The 27,722-nt window shown below is 40.3% G+C and overlaps 1 protein-coding gene across 9 annotated transcripts; it reads right to left on the bottom strand.

Moving 5' to 3' along the window:
- Nucleotides 1–1,616: 1,616 nt before the first annotated feature.
- On the bottom strand, nucleotides 1,617–27,685 carry EIF2AK2 (eukaryotic translation initiation factor 2 alpha kinase 2). 9 transcript variants are annotated; one of them, XM_075089289.1, is made up of 18 exons: nucleotides 27,629–27,685; nucleotides 25,493–25,645; nucleotides 22,903–22,996; nucleotides 21,305–21,689; nucleotides 16,377–16,491; nucleotides 15,009–15,178; nucleotides 14,076–14,202; nucleotides 12,349–12,380; nucleotides 11,317–11,401; nucleotides 10,821–10,855; nucleotides 10,516–10,653; nucleotides 9,969–10,088; nucleotides 8,634–8,741; nucleotides 6,769–6,961; nucleotides 4,497–4,622; nucleotides 3,829–3,927; nucleotides 1,856–1,918; nucleotides 1,617–1,778 (listed from the first exon to the last, which is right to left on the bottom strand). In XM_075089289.1, the coding sequence occupies exons 4-18, from the start codon at nucleotides 21,406–21,408 to the stop codon at nucleotides 1,662–1,664; spliced, it is 1,632 nt and encodes a 543-aa protein (XP_074945390.1). In that variant the 5' UTR covers nucleotides 21,409–21,689; nucleotides 22,903–22,996; nucleotides 25,493–25,645; nucleotides 27,629–27,685; the 3' UTR covers nucleotides 1,617–1,661. The 9 variants fall into 9 exon arrangements, with proteins under 9 accessions (XP_074945390.1, XP_074945394.1, XP_074945396.1 ...); XM_075089293.1 differs by lacking the exon at nucleotides 27,629–27,685 and having other exon boundaries at nucleotides 21,305–21,431; nucleotides 25,493–27,018; XM_075089295.1 differs by lacking the exons at nucleotides 22,903–22,996; nucleotides 25,493–25,645 and having other exon boundaries at nucleotides 21,305–21,431; nucleotides 27,629–27,676.
- Between the last annotated feature and the right edge of the window lie 37 nt (nucleotides 27,686–27,722).

Below are 27,722 nucleotides of genomic sequence, written 5' to 3'. Positions count from 1 at the left end.
AATACTACGAAAAATATCAAAAAACTACTGGAACAAGCTCACTATTACTTAACATTGAGGTGGTAATGGTATTGTGGATGCTCTGGCCAAGAACTGTAATGGATACTCAGCCGAAGTTTGTCACATATCAATTTTCATATTATAAGAGTAGTTTTATGGGTGAAAGGGAAGAGGAACTGGAACTAGTGGTATTTTGTCTGCGTCAGACTATCATTTATCCCAGATCTTGACCACTGCCAAGAAATACTAACTAGTCCAGAATAGCGAAATGCATGTATGTGTCTGTGATTCATGATAAGGAAAAAAAAAAAAAAACAAAAACAAAAAACAAACTTCAGGCCTTATAAAAGGATGTAAAACCAGATTCTTATTTAGCAACAAATACGGCAAATACTTTTAACCCATTTAACATTTCAGAAAAAATCATACAGTACTTTACCTCACATGGTACATATTTTTCTGGTGGGGAATCTCCACTAATTTGCCTTTATAGAGTTATGTGGGCTATACAGCAATGAATAGTTTGACAAGATACTGCTCAAAGACAAGCATCTGAAGGACTAATGTGCCTGTGTGGTGGCGGGGGCAAGGGGAAAAGACACACAATTCTTCTCGTCCAGACCAGTCTGAACTCTTTAGTTACATACTTCAAAGCGTAACAGGCAAACTGCTGTTATATTTTTTGGGGCTGACACTAAGGCCATCAGAGGTATTCAGTACACTTGCTAATACTGAGGCATGCCTAACCCTTACAATAAGGGATTAAGACCTAACAGTATGGGAGACTCTGTTTTAAGGTGCTTTCTCAGCACAGGCTTTCAGCTGGTTATTACTGAGAAAACTGGAGAATTTTGCTATATTAAGAGCACCTTAAGCGTTCCTATGTGAGATGGGAGGGGGAACCTCAAAACCTTAGGTTTTCAAAAGTTTAGAACACATCTAAACTAGATTTCCTAGAAGCTGAATGCTTAACACTTTTTAAAAGAAAGCTTTCCTTGAGAATTTAAGTATGTATTTTTAAATTCCAGAGCACTGAAGGTGCTAGGTGTTCAACAGGTATGTATAGAGAAGAAAGTTCACCTTAAAGAACAGAAATTCAACGAAGAATAACGCACACCTATTCCTAGTACCTTTTATACCAAAACTAGTCTAGGTATTAATGAGAGTGTTGGAGTAACTATTTAAAAACATCATTGAATGAGAAAGGTCTGAGTCACATAGCTCAAGACAGCACTTCTTCCACAGAAAGCCATAGATAGCCTCAACTCATAACGGATGCAGCACATGGTACGAGCATGCATACAGGTGTTTGCTATAGGCCTGTTAGCACCACATCAACTTAATCTTCTAGGAGACAAGGACTGGGTTCCTGTAGTTATTGTACGACATAGTTCAGCTCATCCACAACTTGTGTTTCCAGGTAAAAACCACAAGTGATTGCTTGCAGAAGTATGCTGTCCTGGTCTGGAGCTGGTGGGCATGAACAGCGATGTGACCTTTTTGGCTGACGAGCTCCTCGATGGCAGTAAGGCAAAACACCAAGGAAAAGACATGTCCTAAAAGTCTTGCTGTTGCTTCTGACATTTACTATTATTTCATCAGTTTCAACAGACACCAAACTCTGGATGAAAACACACTCTGAAAGCCTTTTAGACTAGCATTTACCGAGTATGAGTTTTAAATGAGTTGGCTCTATTAGACTCTAAAAACGTAAGTATTTCGGATGCGGAGTATCTTCCTGAAGGCTCTCCTGAAAGCATCTTTTTGATTATGGGTGCCTACAAAAAGAAATTAAATGTCAGTTGATGATTTTCTATAAGTAAATAAACTGAAATAATGTATTAAAATCCCATACCTCTGCTGGAAACCGTTTGGTGAAGCTCTCTGGAAGGTTACATTGTCTAACATGAGTCCATACCTGAAAGTCATAAAAGAGAACAGTTCCAGCATGTTCTCATTGTTTCTGTTTTGCATCTCACTTTATGACCCATATAATTTACCTAAGTAACTGGGAAAATGCAAATCTATAAAAAAGGTAAGGCTTCAAGACGAAAGTAACTAAACAGTTTGAAAGGTTTTTTTCCATTTAGTTGTATTTTGTTTTGATTTTATGGTCTTGTCATCAACTCTCACCCCTTTTTAAGCTTAAAAGCTTCACATGCTGCAATGATGTTTGATTCAGCAATGCGCTCTATTTCAGAACCATTATCTGTCTTTCCTTAATTTGAAAGTAGTGGGTTTATATGCTCTCACCACATTAAAAAAAAAAAAGACGGCTAAATTTCTGACTTTGGATGTCATTATTTGCAAGCCAAGCAGGTGCGCTTCCTATTACCTTGTTCAGTACCACATACTTATTTCTTTGTCACTTCAGAAAATGCTACGTGGCATTCAGAGCAACTAACATAGAGAGGATTTCTAATGATATGCTTTCAAAAACTGTTTCTGGGTAAGAACTATTTTTTTCCACGTGATGTAGATTTCTGGGTAAATCCCCACATCATTCATTTTGCTGTTAACAAGTGTAATGTGTACCTGAAGATGACAGTCATATTCCTGCACGCTTAGCTATGCATCCTGAATCATTAGCTATGGATGCTATAGCCTGGCTTAGCAAGCCGTTATAATCAGCAGCTCTCATGAACTCCAAGCTTTTTCCCTACTCTTCAGCAGTAGCTTTAGGCCTGTCACCCTACCTGCTGGTGATCATCAGCTGAACCCATTACTCAGCTCATAATCACCAGCTTCACTTTTGCATGATGTTCTTTCAGCAGGGCTTGCCAGCACCATACAACAGAGTTCATGGTGCTCCATTAAGTGAAATTATTTTTTAAGCTGATGGAGCAGCTGGAGGATATCCTAGGACTCTCCATCTACATGACTTCCCCACCTGCCTACAGACACAAGATTTTTATGCTTTAAGGAAACCAGACTGAGTAATTGATCTTGCCCTTTTGACTGTAAACACCATGGGACTGTGGACAGATTTGCACAGTCAGCTGTGAGCAGGAACAAGATGTCTTAGCAAATACTACAAGGTAGCTAAACAGAGCTAAGCTGAGCCTGTGAATTGAGCAGACAGGTTGGTATGGTTTTCTCCTATTAGCAAAAGAACCAAGCGAACACTGTTCAAAAGCTTCTGGGTCCAATCATGTACATACATCTTACAATTACTTTAGACAAGATACTCAGCAGCTATACTGCTGTCCTACAAATACACAGGTTTGCAGATGTGAGCTGTTACACTAATAATAGTGCAAAGTACAAAAAAAAAAAGGCAAAAAATACATAAAAGATACCTGTTCCAAAAAAAAGCTCAAGTAACACTGGTTTTCTTCTTGAAGTAACATCTTTTTCAATTAAGTGATTCCAAATCACTTTTGTTTTCATTTTGGAAAACTGCAAGTGTTTTGGCTTTATAGAAACTTTGTTCTTGCTCCACTGTGCAGTGAAGATGAGAGTGTGGCAGAGACAAAACTTGCCCGTACATGATTTTTATTTTCTGAAGTTAGAAAAATATTCCCTTCAAATACTCTGATCAAACAAAAAGACTTATCAGAAACTTGAAATCTTTTTTGCTAGACATTATTCTTTGGCATGCTCAGGCTTTAAGTGTATGTCAGTAGGATAAAAGTGAAATAAAACCAGTAATGTTTACCTCAGTTATTACATTTCAGCTGAGGTGTGATGACTTACAGGGAGGAAATGTAAATGGAGACAATACTCTAGATATACAGACTCCTTCTAGCATGCAGTCATTGTGCGACACTAGCAAGCGAGGCAAAACAATCACAGCAAGACTTTTTTTTTAATTTAAAGATTACATACCGTACTTCTCTCATGCTGAGAACTGAATGCCGAAAGAATTTCAAACCAAATTAATCCCAGTGCATAAATATCTACTTCCTTTCCATATTTGCCCCCGAACTACAAAGATCAGAACAAGAACAACATAGGCGTCACATCCAACTGGACAGCACTTCTTAAAGCAAAATCTGAAATCAGTAGAAATTTCCTCCCCAGGGCTACCAGACTGGCCCTGCTTGATCTTCTCATTACTTGTTAACCCTTTCTGCTACAGACCTGCTAAATAGTGACTACTATGTCACACTAAACACACTGAAATTAAGACTTCTACAGACCTATACAGATAAGGCATGCCAGTATCTCTCTGTCACAAAAAAAACCCCAACAAACAAATAGGACTCAAATGCCACAGTTACCAGAGGTCCTAAATTCAAAGTGAAACACACGGCTGGCAGCCTGGTTTTGCAAGGGCATTCCTTACCGCACACAACATCAGACCCTGTAGGTTAGCATAGCAAAATAAAATTACCACGCTTGCAGACAGCTCTCTCCAGAATAGTTATCCTCATATACAGTCATACCAGGCAACTTCCGGCAACATGTCCTAGTACTGAGATTAGGATTGAGAACATCCAATGCTGAGTTTACAATACAAATCTAGTTAGACACTAATATAGCAGGATAATTACCTGTTCTGGTGCCATGTATGTTGCTGTTCCTCTGTTCTCAGTCAGAGCCCCACATGCCACAGAAGTCACAAGACCAAAGTCACCTATTTTTATTTTATCTTCATGTGATATGAATATATTCTGAGGCTATATGTATATATTAAAAAAAAAAACAACAAAAACACCATATGACCAAGGTTTATTGTCAAGCATAATCAGCCACAGAAGTGTTCCCCATAAAATTTGATAATTGTTCACAGACATTAGCATTAAGAACCTGATGGTTTGGGAAACGGAAAAAAGTTCAATTAATTTTTAAGAACACAAACTGAAGTAGTACATGCCATGGTATCTGCAACTTTTTCTTCCACTAGCTCAGTCATAACTGTATCATGCTTTAATGCTCTTCAGATACATTGTGAATATAACATTTCATATCCAGAAGTGTTTTGTAGTCTTCAGTCCTAGCCCTAGCATTTGATACACTTGGGCAAAGCATTTAGGCTTTCATGGAATGCCACTCATATCATAGTTTCTCCTAGGCGCAGCAGGATTATCTGTGCTAAGTCAATTGCTGAGTTAGGCTTTACTACAGGCATCTCACAGTATTGCTTTTAAGTTTCCATTGAACTTCCCATTTTTAAATTCTACAAAGTCATAAGCAACTAAAAATAGAATTGTATATGCTTGGATGAAGTTCCACAAAGAAGATAAAGAAACTACGTTTCTGAATGCTATTAAAACAAAACCAAATAGCTGTTACTCAAAGAACTCAAAGCCCACTCCAGTGAGCTGTAAGGCCAGGAGAGACTTAACATTTAACAGGAAGAGGTCTTTGTGTCAAGAATGGCCAGTGCCGTTCTCCTGTTCAAGTATAACCACATCCACACACACTTAATACAGTATCTATACCTGGGTACACTATTTGAAGACTCCATTCATACCAGGCACAAATGGGGTGCATCTCAGCTTGAACCTACCCTGCAGCTTTGATTCTGAGACGTGGCTCAGATGACCAAGCATCTAAGTTGACAGCAGGTCAAAGTGGGGAGAAAAGCTCCTAAATTCAAACGCAGACAGACAAGTTAGCAATAAGACTTGGAAGCAGGTTACAGCTGGATGCCATGGACAAGGGACTGGGGCAGCAGATTCATAGGAATAGGGAAAAGTAGCAGATTGAGCTGAGATTAAAACGAAGTAGGACTGAAGGAGCAAGAAAATACAAAGCAGAGTGGGAAGAGCTAAGAATGAATGGGTGAGGAGAGAAGGCACTTATTAGACCTCCTTTTCCCAGGCATCTTGGGAAAATAATGACTATATTTGTGGTTCATTCCAGTATTGTAGCAATAAGCCTAATAGAAAAGCTGTAGAAGATATGAATGTATCTATCTGTAAGACAAGATTCTACAAGTGGGCAGTGAACATGATCTGGAACTACACTGTGAATGCAAAATGCAAAGATTTCAATCTCTGGCTCAAGAAGTCCATAAACTTCACGTTACTGGAAGTATTGAGAAGAAGGGAATATGCATCAAGGACAGCATCACTGTATCATCTCTCAGCTCTAATACTCTCTAGATGTTTGGAATTAGCCACTACACAATGAGAACAATGTCCTAGATCAGTATTTAATGTGACCCACTACAGACATTTTTAGGAATACCACCACACTAATGACTTTTTCATAAACCCAGCAATTTCAAACCCTGTAAGCAACATTATATCTGGCATGTGAAGCCCTGAAGGCTTGCAGCTTTGTCCTTCATAATCTTTATATTGAAATAAAATCTTTTTATGATTGTGCACTTGTAGAGACTAAAATTCTATCCAAAAAAGTAGCATTCAAATATTTGTATGCATATGTAATACAAGAGCAACTGAAGTATGTTGTTACCAAACACAGTATTAGGATAGACAAACTATCCCTTTACAATATGGCAAGAACTTCCCAGAGTCAACTTCTCCCTTAATTATTTTATAAAGTAAAGTTAGTATTTCTTTTTCCAATAGGCAGTCTTGTGGCCCAGTAACACATAATACACTGAAAGTGCCTGTTAACTGATGACTACTGATTTTTTTAACTACTGCGTTCTGAGATCCTCCAGTTCACCTTCTGATTTTAGGATGAAGTCCAGCAGTTGCTGAAAAAAAAAGTTAGTCACTAGCAACATCAAAGAGGCACACTACTAGGGTACATAAGAGACTAAACAAAGACTAGTACAATTTAAAGTTTTCTGAAATTCCATTAAGTACTGGTTTTATCTAACTTTTTTTAATTACCTGTCTAACTTACCTTGAGGTCTCGATGAATTAACTCTTTAGAATGAATATATTTCACTCCTTTCAGTATTTGTAAAAATTTGTTTTGTGCCATCTCATGATACTTTCGGTCTCGTCTGTTCTTTTCAATCCAGTTTCCCAGTGGCCCTTGTTCACATAATTCCATTTGGATGAAAAGGCAGAGAATGTTTTTGACCGTCGTTGGCCTGCAAAAGAAAATTATATACAGTATTGAAATTGGCAAGATACAATTCATCCCAAGCCATCAATGATTCTCAGGTTCTTCTCCTTTAAGAAACCTTTTTGTTAATTATTATTGGAGTTCCCCAAAACAAAGTCTGCAAGTCTCTTGATTTTAAAAAAAGGTCCTAGACCGATTTGTACTAGATATAAATAAATAGAACTGCAAACTAAAGAATCCCTGCTCAGTTGCTACATACCCCATGAATATTCCTAACATTTTGCTTCCTTGTTCACACTAAAAGTTTTCTGAGTGCCCAAATTCTGCTCCCCGCATACCTAGAGGCCTGTCCTATAGAGGAAGAAATAACATTGTCCTTGGCTCCTGTCTTGCCCCCTAGGAAGTGCTGCAAGTCCCTGGCAGGTATTCTCTATTCTGCTCAACAAACACAGCATTAGCCTTCCTCTCCTACCCAGAATGATCACATTCTTTCAATCTCTGTCCCTTCAAGAAGGTAGTGCGATGACCATCTTTGACAACAGTCTGCGAGAAACCCTTCCAAAAGATGGAAATCTAGATGAAATATATTCACCCACCAACAGCTTTCCAGAAGAGTTCCCTCACCATCAGCCCACATGATAGGCTGAGGCTGGAGATGGTGAGGGGAAGGTCAATATGAAGAGGCAGAGGCACCACTTTTTCCTACTTGCACTGTGATCTGAGTGCCCTGGAATAAAAATGCCTGAGGCATGGAAAGAAGCAGCATTAAGTGTCTTGGGACTCTCTGTAGCCTTGAGGTCAGGGCACTAATTGGAATTCCAGGCTGGGGCCTCAGCTTTGAGGACTTCTTTTCTGTCTTTTACCCAAAAACTGTTCAATACAAAATGTGTAAGTGATACTGAGACTCCAACATATTAATGGTTGGGGTTTGATACAAGACTTTTTCCCCCCCCCATTTTATTCCTCATTTACTGAGCACACTGGACAGATATCATGCCAATTATAATTTTGAATCCATTAATATTTTATGGCTCTAGGCAAGTGTGGCAACCTATCTGAAGGGTATGAATTTACAGCTAGTGACAAAAGCTTACCAGAGAAGCTTTGAAAAGCTAATAACCTAACTTACAAGTAAAACTCTTACTAATGTGTCCCCAGAAGTCTTAGTGTTGAAAGACTACCTCTAAATAAAAGAGCATTTCATTTTGTATTTTTGTTCTCAATAACCAAAACTGTTTCAGGCATCATGGTTAAAATGGTAACTTAGAGAAATAGTTAAATCTATGAGAGCTACTGGCTGTCCAGTACTTATTAAAAACAGGAAACTTCTGATCAGGAATTTGGCAGCCAACTGCCAGACAATTTCTTAGTTTCTGTTGTTAATTCTAGCCCCAAATTTTTGAGTTCTGCATTCTTATGCTCCTCTATAGATTCAGTAAGTTCTGTATATTGAGAGAGGAGAAAGATAAAATTACATAATGTATCTTATTCAACAAGGAAAAGAAGATACAAATACTCAGTCATATATGACCTGCTGCTGAAGTCCTGTGCCTTTTTTTCCTAACAATAAGTATGAAAGTATGTGCATGCATTTATATTTGTATAATGATTTATAACCAATCATCAGCCTTTCTTTTTACATCACGAAATTCACTATGGCAAACAAGTTTGAGTGCAAACTACTATCTCATAGTTACCTTGGTTCTGAATAAGTTATGTTGTCATCACCTTTCCAGCTACAGTAATACCGCACTATGTTTTCATGGTCAAGTCTTGCAAGTTCTTCCACTTCACGCTCTACATCCCTATTTGGAGGGGCAGGGGGAAAAAAAAAAAAAGACTCCAAATGTAATTTTCCTATGAAAATATAATACTAAGTTAAAGAAAATAAATTATCTCAAGTAGTAGTATACAGACAGTTTTACACTGACTTAGAAAATTTAGAAAAAGAATGTAATATTGTCCTTCATACAAGTTCAAAATTGTAGTTACAAAAATGTTTTAGCAGTATTAGAAATGAAAGCCCCACTCAAAAAAGCTGACAAAAGCAGATAGTTGCAATACGTGATTACATTAGGTAACCAAACACAATGTAGCAAACACCCATGTTTTCTTTTCAGGGCTAAGTTTGTTTACATATACAGAAGTCAGTGTAAATAACTCATTAAGAACTCTTCCTAAATTCGGCTTCCCCTTGTTTTTGTAACATTGCCTAGTGAAGTAAGTTCAAACCCATCAGTACACCAGCAGCCTTTATTTGAAGAATCAGTAGCATGTTTTTTAGTATAGTTCTCAGGATGCAATTCAAATGAAAATAACATATTTTTGTGAATAACACAAGAATTGGAAGGGCAGCTACAAAATATAAGGGACAAGTATCTCCAAAACTTGAAACTTTTCAAATAGATTACCTAAGAGAAATTCAAGTTTTTCAGCTGCTGATAAAATATGCCACTAGGTACTGGTTACAGAAAATTACCTTTTAAAACAAAAATTAAGACCATAATTCTCTGTTGAGATTTATAAAGGCCAAGAAACACAGTGTGAGAATAATGACTACATGGGTCGTATATAAAGCATTTTCTAATTACAAAACACAAATAGATTGCTTTCATTTTTCTCTCTTTTCCCTAATTATCGTCATTATGCATTACTGATGAGTAAATTTTCCATGTAACCTGTCAAAAGTAACAGTGCTACTTTCAATGTTTTATTAATCAGCAAGTTTTCTTCAAATACATTTTGCAACGTTAATAACCAGAGCATTAGTGTGTTCAGGAAAGCAGAACTTAACAAATCTACTTTTTCTGCAGCTGCATCTGAAATTTTTCCAGTGCACACAAAAATTAACAAAGTTGCATGCTGTTTTCAGCTTCGCTTAGAAATAAAGAGTTTACTAGAAAAAATGGACAATTAATAATAAAAATTGCCTAAATACTCCTAGGATTACTAAAGAGACAAAACAAACTACTAAAATCTTGATAAAGGTTGTCCTAAAATAAAAAAAACAGATGTAAATATATAGTACGTACTTTGTGAACTCAACTCGTTTGACTGCATAGGTTTTCTTATCAAGCTTTGCTGTTGCTTTGAAAACATTCCCAAAACCACCTTCACCAATAGGCTCTACATTTTTAAAACACTGAAGAAACCTTAAAAAAAAGAGATATATAACTTAAGTATACTTAACATTGAATTTATATAAAAATTATTGTGACAGATCTCTCACAGGTGCTGAAATACAATTTTATAGGGATCACTCAGCAGCTATACAGGTCTAAATCATAGTACTGAAGATTTAAAAAACAAGGAAAACTGACCCTTGAAAGCATGTAGGGAAATTACACTCACATCTTCACACACGACTTTTGGTTGTAAGCATTAAATATCATTGCATGTCAGTTTCTATATTATATTTGAATTAAAAAAAAAAAAATCTCAAATACCAATTTTCTTTGAAAATTATTTTTACAGCAGTATTTTCCCACATTCCATTATAAATCAACAAACAAATCTAGACCACTACATACGGTAATTACCATGCAGATCTTATTAAAAAAAAAAAAATATCCTTCTTACCTATCATTCACTGTTAATTTACTTCCATTCAGCTCACTGGTATCTGTGCCCAGATCTGTCAAACTTTCATCATCTGAATCTGACATCTTTTTTTTCTCTTCCTCTTTTCTTACATTGCCAAAATTAGCTGCCAGTTTTCTTCAACAAGGATAAAAGCAAAACTTATAACGAGTTGTTTTTCTAATACGTTACAAGAGAAAAGAAACACACCTCCCAGCAGTGGCATTTCTTCACTATGTATAGAAACACTAAAGTGCTTTGCAATGTAGTTTATGGGAAATAGCAAACTAGAAATAAACACGTACCTTCTGGATTTTGGGGCAGGACTTTGTGCATCTCCCTATGTGAAAAAGAAAAAAAAAACCTAACTGACATATCCTGAATACTTGCACTGTACTTAGTTTAATCTGTGTCTGAGAACGTATCTAGGAATTGTCTATGAATGTTTTCATACCTTATATAAACAATGTAATAAGAATGAAGCCATACCTTTGCTTAAAATTTTTCACATATGCTATGTATGACATCACCATTCTTCCCCCAGAAGAATATGAGCTTAGTTTGATCCCCTTTCTTGGGAGTACTGCCCATTTGGTCACCAGTACATAAATCGGGTCCACAGTACAGAAATAAATGGCTAATGGTTAACAGTAAGGAAGTACTGAATATTCTCAGGAAAAATGCACGTGTTTTCTAGTGACTAGTGGATAAAGGAACAAACTGATGCTGCACGCTGACAAGAACCTTGCTCTATTCAGGGTCTAAAATGTAATTTTGAGAAAGATCATTTTCATACTATACCTGAGAAGGTGAAGGCTTTTCACATATCTCCATGTCTTTCATTTTTACTATGAACTTTGAACTTGAGTCTTCAAAGCAACTACTGCTGTTATTGAAAAATAATAGACTAGTTTCAGGTGAAAGTAACACAATAATAAATAAAATGATTGCCACCAGAAAAAAAACAGCGTAAGAAAAGACACAGTTTTTAAAAGCGAAACCTGAAAAAGCATTGACAATCATGACTGATCTAAACTAAAAAACTTTATGCTGGAAAGCTAATAAAAGAATAAAATTTTGTAATATACTCATCTATTTCTACGATGGGATATCATGATAGCTAGATACACGTATAATAGAGATTCTAGTATATCCTTTAACTAAACAGGTTAAACACAGATGTTTATTTCGAGGCAGTGCAGCCACCTCTAGCACTGTACGTATCAGCTTGCTTTACAATCACACAAAGGACAAAAAAAAGTGGTAGTGGCACTGCAGTCAAATTAACTGCTGGACACAGAAGGCTTGATCTAGGGTTCCCAAATCACACAGGAAACTTTATGCGTGTTCATTTTCTTTCACTAAGCAAGTTTTCCCTTTGATGGAAATGAAGATTTACGGTGAACGAAAAAGAGGACAAAAAAAAAAAAAGAGGAAAGCACAATGCGGAGCACAGGAAAGTAACAAAATTGAATTATACTGAGTTCACGAGAGTGTCACAAAAGGAAAATGAGCTTCAAAAACGGCATGAATGCTACTGAATGAGGTAGGTTATTCTGTTTACATCAGAGTAAAAATGCTTATGAAAGAACTACTCATGGCAAAATATATCAAAAAGCTCTAAAATCATTATAAGCTAACCAATAACGACTCCAATAAAATTGCACAAGTACAACAACTTTTACTCTGAAGTCTAAGAAATATAAGCTCAAATTAAATAGCTTTATACTGCAATAAAGAAGCTATGACAGATTTTATTTAGAACTAGCTCAGATGACCCTCTAAGACCAGTAAATACATTTTGCTATCACATTATCAGTGAACCCAACTTACTCTGAGTCAGACTGAGATTTTTCACTTCCCACCTGAAAAAAAAGAAAAAAACAAGAACGGTTAACGAAATTATGTAAAAAAAAAAAACCCTAGTGAAAAAGTTGCCATTCAAAGAGTGGGGAGGGAAGATTACAAGGCCCTAAGTGGAAGTTAAGTGCACTGAACATTCAAAGCCCTGCAGAAGAAAGGCATCGCCTAACTTCCACCCAGAGGAGAGAAACACCAGGCCCTGTCACAGTAAGCATTTTCTTGCTCGTATTGAGACCATGTACACACATTTGCAGAAGTAGAGTCTGGCATCTATTAAAAATCAGGATAAGAGTAACAGTTATTAAAAGGAAATATTTTCATTTTTTACTGCATACACAATTGTCTGTGTGGAAAACGAGAGATACATAAGGCTTTGGTACATGTAATCAGCAGAACTGAGAATCTGAGTCTGTACAAAAAGACATTCGACATCCTCAGTGTGAAAACCCTGAAAACCTGGATTACTAAATCAGAGTCAACCAAAAAAATTAATCCTAAATGCTTAGTAGAGGTTCTTCGCCCTTCGCCCTTCCCCCCCGCACCCCCCACCCCCCCCCATCGCAAGAGCATAAATGTAACATTAAAAGCAACCCCTTCAATTGTTAGAGACTATAACCTGACAAAAAAGTAAAAAATCTTAAGGGTTTATATTTCAATGGTAGCCGACAAAGACGACCCTTTTTTTTTTTTAATTCAGGAGTACGGGGCCTTTACTACTTTTTGCTAGTTACATTTTGTTTGTAACACAGACACCGCTAGGAATCAATAAAAAATAAAACCAAACCAAAACAACCCACCCCAAATTTAGAATAATTGCTACAGAGGTTCTGTAGTACAGAGTTAGTATATTTCAGCCTTTGATGAAAATGCAAAGACCCATGAGCTCACAATACAGGAAAATATTAAGGAAGGATCCTAGAGCTATAATAGGCCATTAATTACATGGTTACCTTAAAATCAAAAATAAAAGAAGCACTTAAAATTCACAGTAAACAGCCAAATAATGAAAACAGTACTTAAACTACTGTTCCTCCCCATACTGCCTTCCTTCCCTTTGAATTACACTTCATTTAAATTACTCCATATGTACTGTTCTGTGCATTTCAGAACTGGTTTTGGATCACTATTAGAATCGTGATAAATTTTGCACATACGAAAACATGACTGCCAACATGAAGACAAAAACTCTGCTCTCCAAAGGACAGTGTCAGCAATTGTTTCACTAGACTCCGCCTTGAAACACTACAGAAGGCAAGTCCTATTGATCATCACTTCTGCCTTTGCATTTCTCGCATTTCACAATAGATTTTTGATCCAACAGAAGGCAGTAAGAGATTTATGTCCATAGCCTGTCATCTCGATAACACTTCACACAGGAGACAACCAATATATTAGAGTAGTCAGAATTCAAAAAATATTAATATATGTGCATGCTTGAATGACAACATATCAGACCATATTCTGAAATACACAGGGATATCAACCGTGGGTTTTTTTTAATCCAGCAATTGAATATAAAAACACAGCATAAAATTTGCCAACAGACTCATGTAGCCCAACCAATCCACGAAAATATGAATTGTTTCCCTCTTACATGGAATCCATGGAACATGCTTTTAAATGCAATGAGGAAATCTGTTCAAAGATTTAAGATACAAGAATTAAACTTCTGTCCTCAGGCTAAATACAGCACATACTGTTAGATCCCCTTGCGCCTTTAGCTTCTCAAACGCGTTTTTTGCAGCATCTTGTTTTGCAGCAGCTAGAGAAGTTCCACGGCCAATTCCATACACAGAACCACTAATTGTACAGCTACAAGAAAATCTGTAAAATACAACAGGGAATAAAGTCTTATATCCTCTATGACAAGTCTTAATTTACTGATTTTAAATGCTACATTTAACCAACATTACAGAATGGAAATCTAAGATTACATCTTCAGGACAGCATTTCCAATATACATTTATTCTAATTAATAATGGTAGATAACTAGTTTGACATGCCTTCAAGATAACCAATTTTCAGAGAGTGAATATTTAGTGCTTTTTAAGGTTGAACTCTTCAAAGCACCATATCATATGCACCCACAACCACAAATTATCCGCAGTTTATGTTTTAAAATGGCTGATTTTGCAGGGGAAGAGAGGAGTTTTCCAACAGATATTGCCAGGAGAGTTAAAATATGTACATATTCCTTATCATCCCTCAGCTGTCATTAAGTAGAACATTTCTACAACTCACTGACTGCAACGCATACAGAAGGGGACACAAACAGGCTCTCCTTGGCACTTGGTTCCTAGGGATCTCCAAAATACATGCCAAGAGGTCCACAAAGGTGCCAGAGCTACAACCAAGTTAACTGACAATTTGTCAAGACTGATTATCATTTTATCATCATGCCATCTTTTCTCTCAGCTAAACAAACTCAGCCCTTTTAGCCTCTCCTCCTATGCCGGATCTTCCAACTCCTTCACCTCCTCAATGTCCCTCCACTGGATTTTCTCCAGACTACCTCCAAATTTTACTTGTATTTCTAAAGATTGTTCTAACACTATTCAGGGTAACTAATGACAGTGTTAGTAAACACAAGTGAGTATTAAAAGCAAGTACAAAGAAAAAGTACATCTTACATGGGAGCATGGGCATCTCCAGTACGTTTTCCGGTAGGATAGTCAACTGTTTGCAACGTCTTTTGTGAATACCTATTTAGCACGCTGACGTAGTCACCAGATGATACATGGAATAAGGTTGCCTGTGCTGTCAATAATTCTGCAGCTTGCGTATTTGAAGGAGTCTCTGGCTGAAAAAAAAAAAACAACAAAATAGCTAACTTAAAAACTTAAGCTTAATAAATAGATTAAAATAAACAGTGCACAACATCTAATATAGCTGCAAGGTTTGTCAGCATTTCAAAATATTTTTAAGAAATCCCAAGTTTACATTAACAGAGTCCCTTGTGGCAAAGGACAGCCATTCCAACCCAGAATTATTACATTTTGAATTTCCAAAAACATGTAAATCCAGTTTTCCAAGTATTGAACCAACGTCTTATAAACCTATCACCATGCCTTCTCCCACCTCTTTTCAGAAAAGACAGGGAAGGAGTTGTGCAATGTCTCAGAAAAAAAAACCCGAATGCTCCCTTCTGAATTTTCCCACAGCCTGACCAAAGCCAAGAAAGGGGATGGCAGCAGATGCTGCTGACGCTGCCATTAGCAAGGGCTGCAAATGCCCCTCTGCATGTGCAAGAGAGGAAAGCAGGACTTTTCGGCCATCTCATGATTAGGTAGCATTAATAATACATTAGCAAACATGCAGTAATTGTGTAATGTGCAGTAAATGTGCAGTAATAATGATGGTGACACAGCAAAAAGCATACGGAAACAGGTAAGGAAAGATTTCACTCAAAAGGTGCTAAGCGTTCAGAGTCAAAAGAAAATTAAAGAATGGCTACCACAAAACACAGAAAGAAGAGGAGCAAAATTCAATCCTAAACTAAATCAAGGAAGGGTAAAGAGTATAGAATCAGCTATACCATAAAAAAATATAATGAAAGGAAACAAAAATTAGTCAGATCAAGTGAAAGTAAGCACTTGTATGAGCAGTGCGGCAGGAGACACACTGAACAATGCCCTGCAAATGTTTTGAAGACACTGAATTACTGAACAGTTGCCAAGATTAACAAGGAACGCTATCCACTCTGGATATACCAAGGCAGCTTAAAAAAGGCAAATACATTTCTTCATCTTCCTATAACAGCAGAGGAGGAAACACTCTTGATATTATATACCAACATGGTAGTAGAACAATAAGGAAAATAGTTCAGTGATAAGAAGTAGAAAAACACTGAATAAGACAGAACAGAGACTACTCAAATAAATAAACAAAAACTCTTCAAAATTGAAGAAGATTATGATATTTCATTCGGTACTTTTAGAGATTCATCTTCAACCTTTACTAGCAAAAAAAAAAAAAATTAACTCCCACAGTTTGCTCACCTGTTTCTCAATCATTTCCCAGGTTTTTTTTGCTGCTACTGCTCTTGCTTCCTTCTTATTTTTACCAGTGCCTGCACCATATTCTCTATCATTTATTTTAACCACAACTGTGAACCTGCAAACGAAGGAGACTTTTCTAAGACATTGTCACATTTTTGTCTCATATATACTTAATAAAAAGGAAGTTGAATCTGAGAAGGTTATTATTTACAAAGCACTATAAGTAAACTGCGGAGGTATTTAAGTATTCATGTGTTTTTACTACATCTAATTCCTGATTACCATAATTATTTATTAGAAATAGTTTAAATGTTTCCTCCCTAATGCACGTACTTTTTTAGTTCTAACAGTATTTTAAAATGCTTAACTGCATTTTAAAAGCAAAAGTATTTAATTTTTTAAAAGCAGAAGAATGCATAAGCTCAGAATTTTTACAGGCAAGATTGTGTCCTAGTGTTAGGGCTTCACATCTCATCACAGCAAAACTGTATGGAAAGGAAAGATTAGATAAATCTTGATTTCATGAATCCAGACATGACATTACACTCACCTTTGATATGCTACTACATACACTATTTAGTAACTGAAAAAAACCCATGTCTAGTGCTTCATGAGACATGAATTTCAAGGCAGTCCCGGAAAACAAACACAAAAAAACAGTCCTGCCATTTCACACTCAACCACTGATCCCTTCCGCCGCCACCGCACAGCTGTGCACACACTGCTTCCCATACAGCAACACCGTGAGCCAGAACAGGGAACGGACACAGCTCAGGGTCTGGCCGGGATGGAGGTCATTTTCTTCACAGCAGCTGGTATGGTGCTACATGGTGGATCTAGGACTAAAACAGTGTTGATAACACAATGTTTTACCTATTGCTGAGCAGTGCCTGCACAGCATCAAAGCCTTTTCTTTTTTCACGTTCTGGCCTCCCAGCAAGTAGGCTGCGAGTATGTGAGAAGTTGGGAAGGTACACAACCTGGGCGGTTGGACAAAGGGATATTCCATGCCACATGGCATCATGCTCAGCAATAAAAGCCAGGTGAAAAAGGTGGGAGGGGGGACATTTGGGGTTATAATCATAGAATCATAGAATTATTAAGGTTAGAAAAGACCTCTAGGATCATCAAGTGCAACCGTCAACCCAACTCCACCATGTCTCCTAAACTATGCCCTGAAGTGCCACGTCTACACATTTTTTGAACACATCCAGGGATGGAGGCTCCACCACCTCTCTCAGCAGCCTGTTCCAGTGCCTGACCACTCTTTCAGTGAAGAAATTTTTCCTAATATCCAACCTAAATCTCCCCTGACACAGCTTGAGGCCACTTCCTCTAGTCCTATCGCTTGTTACTAGGGAGAAGAGTCCAACACCCACTTCACTACAATCTCCTTTCAGGTAGTTGTAGAGAGCGATAAGGTCTCCTCTCAGCCGCCTCTTCTCCAGATTAAACAACCCCAGCTCCCTCAGCCGCTCCTCATAAGACTTGTGCTCCAGACCCTTCACCAGCTTCACTGCCCTTCTCTGGACACGCTCCAGCACCTCAATGTCCTTCTTGTAGTGAGGGGCCCAAAACTGAGCACAGTACTCGAGGTGCGGCCTCACCAGTGCTGAGTACGGGGGCACGATCACCTCCCTGCTCCTGCTGGCCACACTGTTCCTGATACAAGCCAGGATGCTGTTGGCCTTCTTGGCCACCTGGGCACACTGCTGGATCATGTTCAGCCGGCTGTCAACCAGCACCCCCAGTTCCTTCTCATGTTTGTCTTCCGAAGTAACTGTTATGCATGATGAAGCCCCACTTTCCTGGAAATGGCTAATCATCTGCCTGCCAATGGGAAGCAGTGAGTGAATTCCTTATTTTGCTTTGGTTGCATGTACAGCTTTGCCTCACTTATTAAACTGTCTTTATCTCAATCCGTAAGTTTTTCTCCCTTTCACCCTTGCGATTCTCTCCCCTGTCCCACTGTGGGGAAGCGAGTGAGTTGCTCACCGCGGGTTTCACTGCCACCTGGGGTCAACCCACCACAGTGACCTAATAACGAACGGTTGGTTTTTCAGCCAAATCAGTTCTCTACCCAGATATTACCTCAAAATACCTAATGTTTCTGCTACTGCCTTTGCACAAAAGGCAATAGAGGAGAAAATAATAACTACATTTCTGCTTTTGGCAGCAGCACAGACTTGCATCAAGTTAAAGTGACCATTATAATCTCGGGGTACATCTGTACTTCAGATAGTAGCAGAGCATATAGATACACAAGCTCACAGTCAACAAGATAGATTCACACAAAGAAACAGTCTAGGTATAACATCACGAGTTTCTCTGTGGGGCAATTTGTCTCAAATAGTGGAATGACTTCAGGAACTCACTTTTTCCATTATTCCAACTTCACTCTCCACTTCCCTTTAATGAAACGTTCGGGTGGAAAACAATGCAGATGCAGAATAGTGCTTGCAGTCATTGTGTAAGCAAGCCTTAAGAAGGTAAACAATAGGACAAGGCACACCACCATGTGCCACATGCTCTACACATAAGAAACAGCACACACACACACAAAAAAAAAAGAAATGTGGGTCGTTCTTTGGGAACAGGTTTATTAGCCAACCCATATGTAGTGCTTGTCATGGTTATTTAGCCCCAGTCAGCAACTAAGCACTGCACAACTGCTCGCTCACTTTGCCCACCCTAGTGGGATGGGGGAGAGAATCAGAAGAGCAAAAGTGAGAAAACTCACGGCTTGAGATAAGAACAGTTTAATAATTAAAATAATTAGCAGTAACGGTATGATAAGGGAAATAACGGGGGGGGGGGGGGGGGGGGAGGGCCTCAAAACCCTGGGGGCGGGGGAAAAACCAAGCAATGCAACTACTCACCACCCACTGACCCATGCTGCCAGTCCCTGAGCCGCTATCACTTCTTCCACTGGCCAACTCCACCCAGTTAATATATCAAGCATGACATCATATGACATGGAATATCCCTTTGGTAAGTTTGGATCAGCTGTCTTGGCTGTGCCCCCTCCCCTCCTGGCTTCTTGTGCACCCAGCAGAGCACAGGAAGTTAGAAAAGTCCTTGACTACTGTAAGCTCTACTTAGCAACAACTAAAACATCAGTCTGTTATCAATATTATTCTCATACTAAACCCAAACCACGGCACTATATCAGCTACAGTGAAGAAAATTAACTCTATCCCAGCCAAAACCACAACAGCGCTGAATACTACACACATTCAGCTATGATTTTGCATCCAGCATTTGCCATTTTATTTAAGCACCCTGAAGAAATCAGCAGTCTGAGTCTCAGTGACCGACCCCTGAGTTAATTATCTTAGTTGAGGATTATCTGAATGAATGTTACATGAGTTGGTCCCAAATGTAAAGTCACACTTATCCACCATGGACCCCAAGTTAATAAGCACTGCCCAGACTTGACAGGTTTAGGCAGGACTGGCCTGGTTGCCCACATACTGTGTTTCCAGCCCAGAAAAGCTCACAGCTGTTCAAGGCTGAGCCAGCCTGGGCTCTCTCAACCTCCTGATGTTGCATTCAACACTGACCCTGACAAACATTGCAGTGGAAGTAGCTACAAGCACCAAAACCAGGGTAGGACTGGAGGAGATGACAGCAGGTGTCTCTGCATCACCCCTCAGACAACTGCAGGAGGACTTATGAGATGGGATGTAGCACAGAAGAGTTAAGGATCCAGCTCAGGACCAGCAGTGGCCAATGCATCCTGTAAGCAGGAAGGGCACTGGGACCAAAGCAGGTTTACAGCATTCATCGCTGCAGCCAGGCACTGTACGTTGTACTCCTTGGAACAGCCCGAGTTATCCAGGATTTTCCTAGATACTACTGTCACACGTCGCATCACTTCCAGATACAAGCAAATGGGTTGATTTATATTTGTGAATGTAGCAGAGCACACAGAAAAAGTGAAAAAGTGCAAGAAGTGAGATTAAATGAGTAAATTTGAAATGTGTGCAAATTCTTTTAGTCCCATGCCATCACTTTTGAAGCATGAAGTTGTAGCTGTGTGACCACAGCTGGGGCCATTACTGCAATAAGGGTTACTTTTTTTAATTCAATGGGCTGCATAGGGAAAAAATTAAGATAACTGATTAACACTGGAGACCCCAATCATACTTACTAATTTATTCTAGGGCTATAGTCAGTTCTAGGAATAAGTCAGCACAGACAGTGCTGGCTGGCAACATGGAAGACATTAAAAGGAACATTCTAATTATTAGCATAAGGCTTGTCTTCATGCAAACTAGCAAAAATTTAAAGGAAAAAAAACCACACAAGGAAACACCATAGATCTTGAGTATCTATGATCTCTGGCAAGGGAAAAAATAGCAAAACACCATATTTGTGTTAAAAAATAAAAAGTATCCCATCACCTGTAATTGTCTCTAAAAGTAAAAGCAAAATTGCTTAAGCAAAAGACCCTTTTCCTGTAACAGATGTTCAAAAATTAACTACACATAAAACATGTTGGTATCCCATGAGTTAATATACACCCAACCTTTATGGTTAGAAATTAACAACATAAGTCACAAATAATTCCCACGCTTTGTAAAACTGAATAAAAATCAAAGCACTTAGGTTAGTGTAGATCAGAAACTGAAATACTTGCTGCAACCTACCCCAATCCCAGAGAGGTTTCATGGCAGACGCATAACACAGTGTGGTTACCAGCGTGCATTGCAGTTGCTTCCCAAAAAGGAGCCATCAACTCTTTTCTCCTCAAACTCTACCCCATTACATCGGCCCCACGCACCTACCGCTCAGTTTCTGGTTTCAACCAGCTCTCCTGCCACACGCACGCTTTCGGCAAATTACCGTTTATGATCGCAACCTTTACCCAGTTCATTCATTGCAGGAAGAGTCCTGATGTTTACTGACATGCATGGTGAACTTACTCAGGATCATGAGACGGGCCGGTCATCCTGAGGTCGGTATAAGCCAGTGTAAATTTCTGCTTTTGACAGTAGTTGTTGATCTTCTCCATATACTCACGTGCCATTTTGACACAATCTCAAAAAGGTTCTGCAAAGCAACGTTCAAAGATATGTCTGTGCTTCCAGGCATAGTATAGAGACAGCCGGCAGGTCGCTGCTGTGATGTAACATAGAAAACTGGTGCCAGTAACAGAGTTCACGGAAGACGAATTCTAATTGCTAATTCAAGTGGTTGATCTGCGACTGTTTTTGAGGACTCACTGCTTGGAATAACAGATTTAGAAAGCAGCGCAGAGAATTTAGAGAAGCGTTCTTGGCAGGAAAAGGCTGATTCACTCACCGAATCCTGTGAAAAAAAGAGATCGGTAACGTTTCTCCAGACCGAATGAGAACCGGTCCCTCCAGTGGGGACCCAAGAGGCACACCGCAGAGCCCCGCGGACCGCGGTGACACGCACCGAAGGCGGCCCCGGCTCCCGGCCGCGGGCGGGCAGCGCCGCGGGAGCTGACGTGCGGGCGGCCCGCCCCGCCGTTACCTCCGCGCCGCGGCACCGGGGCGCCCGGAGCTGCCTCCCGGAGCTGCCTCCAGCCGCCGCCACGGCACGCCAGTCCCACGGCACCGCAGTCTCACAGCCGCCGCCACCCAAGTTTCGTTTCTCGTAGCACCGCCCGCCCCAGCCGAAAACGAAACCAAGAGGACGTGTGGGGAAGGCGGCCCCGGGGAGGGCGGCCCCTGCGCTGCTCGGCGCCGCTCCGCTCGCTGGAAAACTGGGGCGGCGGACAACAGGTCGCTTCCCAAAGGCGTTTCACGCCCGTGCAGCGTTGGCCCGCTGGCATTTTTCCCTGAGTAGCTGTTCCCTTCTTCCGCTACAAACGACAGGGGGCAGCTGCAGTAACCACACGCTATGCGATAGCTCGTCCATACGGACAGCGGAGAGTGGGGGTGCACCCAGCTTTTCCCGAATAAGTCCAAGTATTTCTTTTAGTAGCCCTTTTCCCTCTCTGACTAGCCAGTCAACGCTCGTATCCCCTACAAAGCGTGACAGAGCAAAGTTCAGCTCCAAATGTCCTCGGCGCCCGTATCAGTACCCCGCCGCTCTACAACGCTGCCACGGTCTCACTCTCAGCACCTTCCAAAGAAACGAACTGCAAACCACAGTTAGAGCACGCAACAAAAAGCATTTCCTTTATACACTCTGAATTTTAAATTTGGGTGCTAACCTTGATACATGCTTTTATTTGTACCCAGTATTATCCTGTAGGTTATTAACGATGACTTTGGGTATAATATATCATTTGTAGTTTAGAATAATTGGAATATACCTTAGCAATGTAAGTATGTATCTTAGGTTGGAGCAACGTGACCTACAAGGAATGTGACATAAAGAACAGACATATAGGCTCAAGGACCAAAAGGAACTAAGGATGAAAACAGAGATAAGAGAGTTATTACCACTAAATTAGCATTTCTAAGGCCAAAGATTATCCGACATCTGAAAGGCAGGAAAGCGAACAACCACCAAGCTAGATAAGACCGATACTATGGTTTGGCGGACTTACAAGAAGAAAAAAGGTGAAAAGCTGAAGCGAGGAGGACTACTGGCCTTCCTCCCCTCGATCACCAGAGAAGACACCCCTCCCGGATCAACAGAGTCTGCGCAAAGAGGAGGGACGGTATGTTAATAAGTTTTCGGAAGTCTCCACCTTTTACTTTACATGTGTGCATCCCCTTCATGATTATGTTTTTTGTATCTGTATTTAAGTCCTGCCGATGAGTTTTGAGGTAAGTACGTTAGGAGGAGCGATGCCCCGGACATCCGGCGCCGTAAATAAAGAATGCCTGCCTTTTAACACTACACTGGTGTTACGAGGTTTATTCCCGATTTTCGGTAACAGTTTTGGCGACCCAGATATGACTCTGCCTCTGAAGCTCGACAGATCCTGGTGTAAAATGTGTTCATCTGATTCGTGTCAATATGGAACAATGCTAGAGTCACACGGTGAAGTGTGACCCTCTAGCATTTGACCGTTCTGTTTGTGCTTGTGTAACCGAGGGCCGTTCAATTGACTTGTTAACTGTCTTAATGGTTGGAATGTTGATTGGCGATTTAAGTTAATTGTTAAGAAAGAATTTTAGTTAGGAGTAGAAACTAACACCTGAGAATTTTACAGTGGAAACACCCTGCTACAAAGGAGAGTGACCAAAAAGACTTGCCCCCCCCACACCCGTAAAGAGCATGCGGGCTAATCTACATGGCAAGCGTGGCTAATTTAACTACGGCTGACCAACGGCAAGTGGGATGCTTATCACTGACCAATGAGTGTAAACTTAGGCGTGTTTTTACTAATTGTTATTAATTAAGTAACTGAATATAAACCCTGTAATTTTGTATGACGGTATGCACGTTAGGTGGAAGGATCCCCCGTGCATCCAGCGGTGCTTGCTTGTCTCTATTCAATAAATTGTAAACTTTGATTGAAATTCCGTTGAAGGCTAAAATAATTATAACACTGGGATCCCAGGAACCTCAGCCGGCACCGGGATTTCTCGGAGAGGGACTTTGATCCCCGGACTGAAGAGCTGCAGGCAGGAACTGCATATTCTGAGTAAGGCATTCTTCTGGGTTTTTGGGTATTGCTATCTGGAAGTCGCAGGGATCTGGCCGTGCAAGATAGATGTGGAAAAGTACCCACAAAGGAGGAACATGACTCCCTAATTTGAAAGTTTATATGAGGGATATGTCTCCCTAAATGAATACAGCTGTTGTAGCATATGCTATTGGTTTCATATTGATACCTTTGGTAGTAGTTGGTTTTATTTGTTGTTGTAAGAAAATTAACGTTCCGTGTGTAAGATAATCTAAAAGAATGGGGGTTGGTAGTTCCACCGGTGGAATATTAAAGAAACCTCCTTCGGGGTGTATCTTACAACATTGGAAGCAGATTTCCGGTCCTCCTGGAGGACAACCTTTTGGTTGGATACTATTTTACTGCATCACATTATTTCATTGCATCCCATTTTACTGCACTCTCTTTAAGTTTTTCCTCAGCCCTCAAACACCTTCTCTACCCCTCCAATTCTACATCCATGGGAATTCTTTAATGAGGTGATCAGTAAGCACCAGTCATTCCAAATGAAGCCATAGCGCTAATGTAAATTAAGAAAAAAAAATTCAACATACTTTTTTACATGGTGCTTCATTACATTCCTCCTGTATTAATAAGAGCTGATTTTATGAAGGTGATCTTTCACTTTTTAGAGATCATGGCAAAGTGCACATACTGAATTTAGAAAGGCTGGGGGTGGGGGGGAAAGTAGCTTAAGCAATATTTTCTTCCAGCCTGGATTGTCTGCATTTATCAGAGCTGAATGTGGTTAGTCAAACCACTCAGTCTGCTCAGATCTCTTTAAACTTCTCACAGTTCTGTTTTGGTCTCAGCCAACAAATAACTTTCTCCAACATGAGAGCAATTTCTTATCTCTCATCATTTAACCCTTCTTTAAACTTAAAATACGTTACTAGTAACACTGAACATTAAGGCACTTCATAGTAAATCTCTTACTAGGATAAAGAAAAAAAAATCAGTCACCAAATTAATAATATCTTCTGGAGAATCAGGAAAGAAAATAAATCTCCAAGATTAGTTTCCAGAGGCTATATGTAAAGTATGGAGCAGATGAGTTCCACCGTATGCACTCAACACCTACCCCTGATCAGCCAGTCACATAACCTATTGGACTGTGCTTTGATTCTTACTCCCACACCCTGCAAGATCTCTCTCCAGCAGAAACCAGTCAGCTGTAGAGGAGAGAAGGAAAACAGCAGTACGCTTTAGGTCTCATCCTTAGTAGAGGAAATGGTTGGGCTCCCACCCGCACCCAGGAAGCACGCCTGCTCTCCCACAGTGCTGACACAACCAACAAGGAACCCATTCAAATGCCAGCAGGGATGCCAAGAAACGCATCAGGGAGTTCAAAACGCTAAACTTTGAAATATAAACATCTTGTAGAAAAAAAAGGACAAGCCACGATTTGAATCACAAATTATTATTTCCACATGTGGAGAAAACAATTTTTCTTTGAAAATGTTCATTACATTCTTCCTTGATAAAACCCACCTAGAGCAATTCCATAATCCTGTGTACTGACCTCATTTAGAGATACCAAAATGGCATTCTTTCATTATCACTTCTAGAATGTGCAATACACCCCATGTTTCAGCTTGGCTCCCACTTAGGTTTCCAACCACCGTTCTTTGCCTGGCTCTAAGCTTCTGTGAGGCATTTCTGGCCTCTAGCAAGCCTGCAGGAAGAACAATGAGAAAGCACTGCCTGTGTCTGAATGCATAAGATTGCACATACATCATGCATGCTGAAATGGTCATAGAATAAACTGTCATGAGTGGCCTTATTTGCTAACCGTGGGGTTCATACAAATGCAGCATGGCAAATGGCTGTCTGAAGTTAAACAACCTTGCAGTTACTTTTACAAGTATACACGAAAGCACATTCTACAACTGCAGTCCTTCTCTGAAATGAATATAAGTTTTCCATGCACACTGGGTTGATGAGAAAAATGGAAATAAAAATAAGCTTAAAATATAATTATAATCCATGGTTTAACTGCTTCAATTCTGTATCTGAAAGCTTCTAATAAAGATATATATCTTACGGAACCTTTAAATAAATTTATTTTCCAATTATAACCTCTTCAACCAGCTGTCAAAGAAAGCACAAAGATTACTTTTATGTAAATTCATGTTTCGGAAGAGGTACACATTTCACAGGATCCACTGCTTCCTGACTGGAATGCAGGGCTGTCTGAAATGGACGCCATCTTCTTAAGCAGAGAGCATTCTAGAAATTCAGCTATTTTTAATCACTCTTCTGTGTAAATTCTGGAAAACAGTGATTCAGTAGAGGCATGTGAAATCTGCATGCCTAACACCTCAGCTATTTTGTCAAATGGCAGTAGCACACTTTATTACAAGTCAACTAGACCAATTTTTAATTACAACTGTCCCATTTCCTTACCTAGAGGATCCTTAGCCATCTCCATTTCTTTTCAGAATCCCTCTGTCCTTAAATGCCTGCCTTCTATAGTTTTACTTGCCATGCGCCAAGCCCTTTGGCACAATTTTTTTTAGCCTTACGCGTCACCCAACATCCTTTATCAAGACAAGGACATTGCTATCAAAGGTACAGTTTTCAGAACTGAAAGTGGCCTAGAATGAATTTCCAGTTTCTCTGGTAAGATACAAAGTTTCCTCCAGCTTTGTGAATTGCATTTAATTGTTACTGTCTAATCGACATTAGCAGTCAATCAAATAAAATTTGCTTGCTGGCTGAAAGAAAAGGTACTCTGTTTATTAAAACATGGTGTCAATGAACAATAGGAATATTACCTGAGGAATCAAATATGCTGTTAAACTTCACCCTGGGGAAAATGATCTGTTATGACACAGCAGCGGGGACCTGTAAGCAACGTTCTGCTGGGCCTTCCGGGCCCTCATCCGAATGCCTTTCGGATTCGTTTGCTCTAGAAAATACTCACCTCTGGAATTTCAATTATTCTAATATAATTCCAGTTCCCCAAGCACCGAGGTATTTATAGTGGAGCCATTGGCTTTGCCTTTATGACAAACAATCCTCCCGGGTGCTGCAGAAGGGACTGTGCCTTGCTCTGCCCGCAGGTGACCCTGCGGGAGGAGTGCTCCGGCAGGCAGCGGCGGAGCCGGGAAAGATGCGGTGTCTGCACGCCGCACGGCGCCGAACCTCTCGCCTGTGGGTACGCCCTCCTCCTCCCCCGCGCAGCTACCTTTTCACCAACGCCCGTGCAAGGAACGCGCCGCAGTGCAAAGCCGCGGACTTGGGCACCTTCGGGCGCCGGGCAGCCCCCCCGGGAAGAGGCCTTCCTGCAAACATCTCGGGGTGACCACGGGCTTCACCGGTGGCCGCGGCCGGAGGGAGCGGGGAGGAGGGGAGGGGAGCGGGGACGAGGCTGCCGGCTGTAGAGTGCGGGAAACCCGCGGGGGCCGCGCGCCACCCTTCCCGCGTGGAAACGCTGCGGAGGGAAGCCCTTTCGGGGTGAGGCCGTCGCCCGGCAGCACCTCAGCACGCATTTCCAAATGAGGTGGCAGCTCTGGGCGGCCTCACCCAGAAACCACAACAGGAGGAGGGGAAAAAAAACCACTCCCGAAGCAAAAAAAAAAAACCACAAAACCAAAACCGAAGGAGAGGCCCTGCCCATGGCTCGCCGCACTCCCCTCGCCCCGCTCCTGTTCACCCCATCCTCCCCAGGCAGCTGCTGCCTCCTCCTCCTCCTCCTCCCCGGCTCGGCAGCCGCCGCGGCGGCTCCCCCTCCCCTCGCGTACCGCACC

The sequence above is a fragment of the Phalacrocorax aristotelis genome, chromosome 3 (genome assembly GCF_949628215.1).
Source record: "Phalacrocorax aristotelis chromosome 3, bGulAri2.1, whole genome shotgun sequence".
Taxonomy (NCBI): Eukaryota; Metazoa; Chordata; class Aves; order Suliformes; family Phalacrocoracidae; genus Phalacrocorax; species Phalacrocorax aristotelis.
This window is presented reverse-complemented; position numbering and strand designations above follow the sequence as displayed.

What these genes read in the sequence shown, in the direction of transcription:
- EIF2AK2 (XM_075089289.1), bottom strand. Translation starts at nt 21,408, where the DNA reads ATGGCACGTGAGTATATGGAGAAGATCAACAACTACTGTCAAAAGCAG. An exon ending in CCTGCCCCAAAATCCAGAAG is followed by an intron (nt 10,654 to 10,820) that starts GTACGTGTTTAT and finishes TCCTTGTTGAAG; the next exon opens with AAAACTGGCAGCTAATTTTG. An exon ending in ATAACTTATTCAGAACCAAG is followed by an intron (nt 6,962 to 8,633) that starts GTAACTATGAGA and finishes TTTCTTTTGCAG; the next exon opens with GCCAACGACGGTCAAAAACA.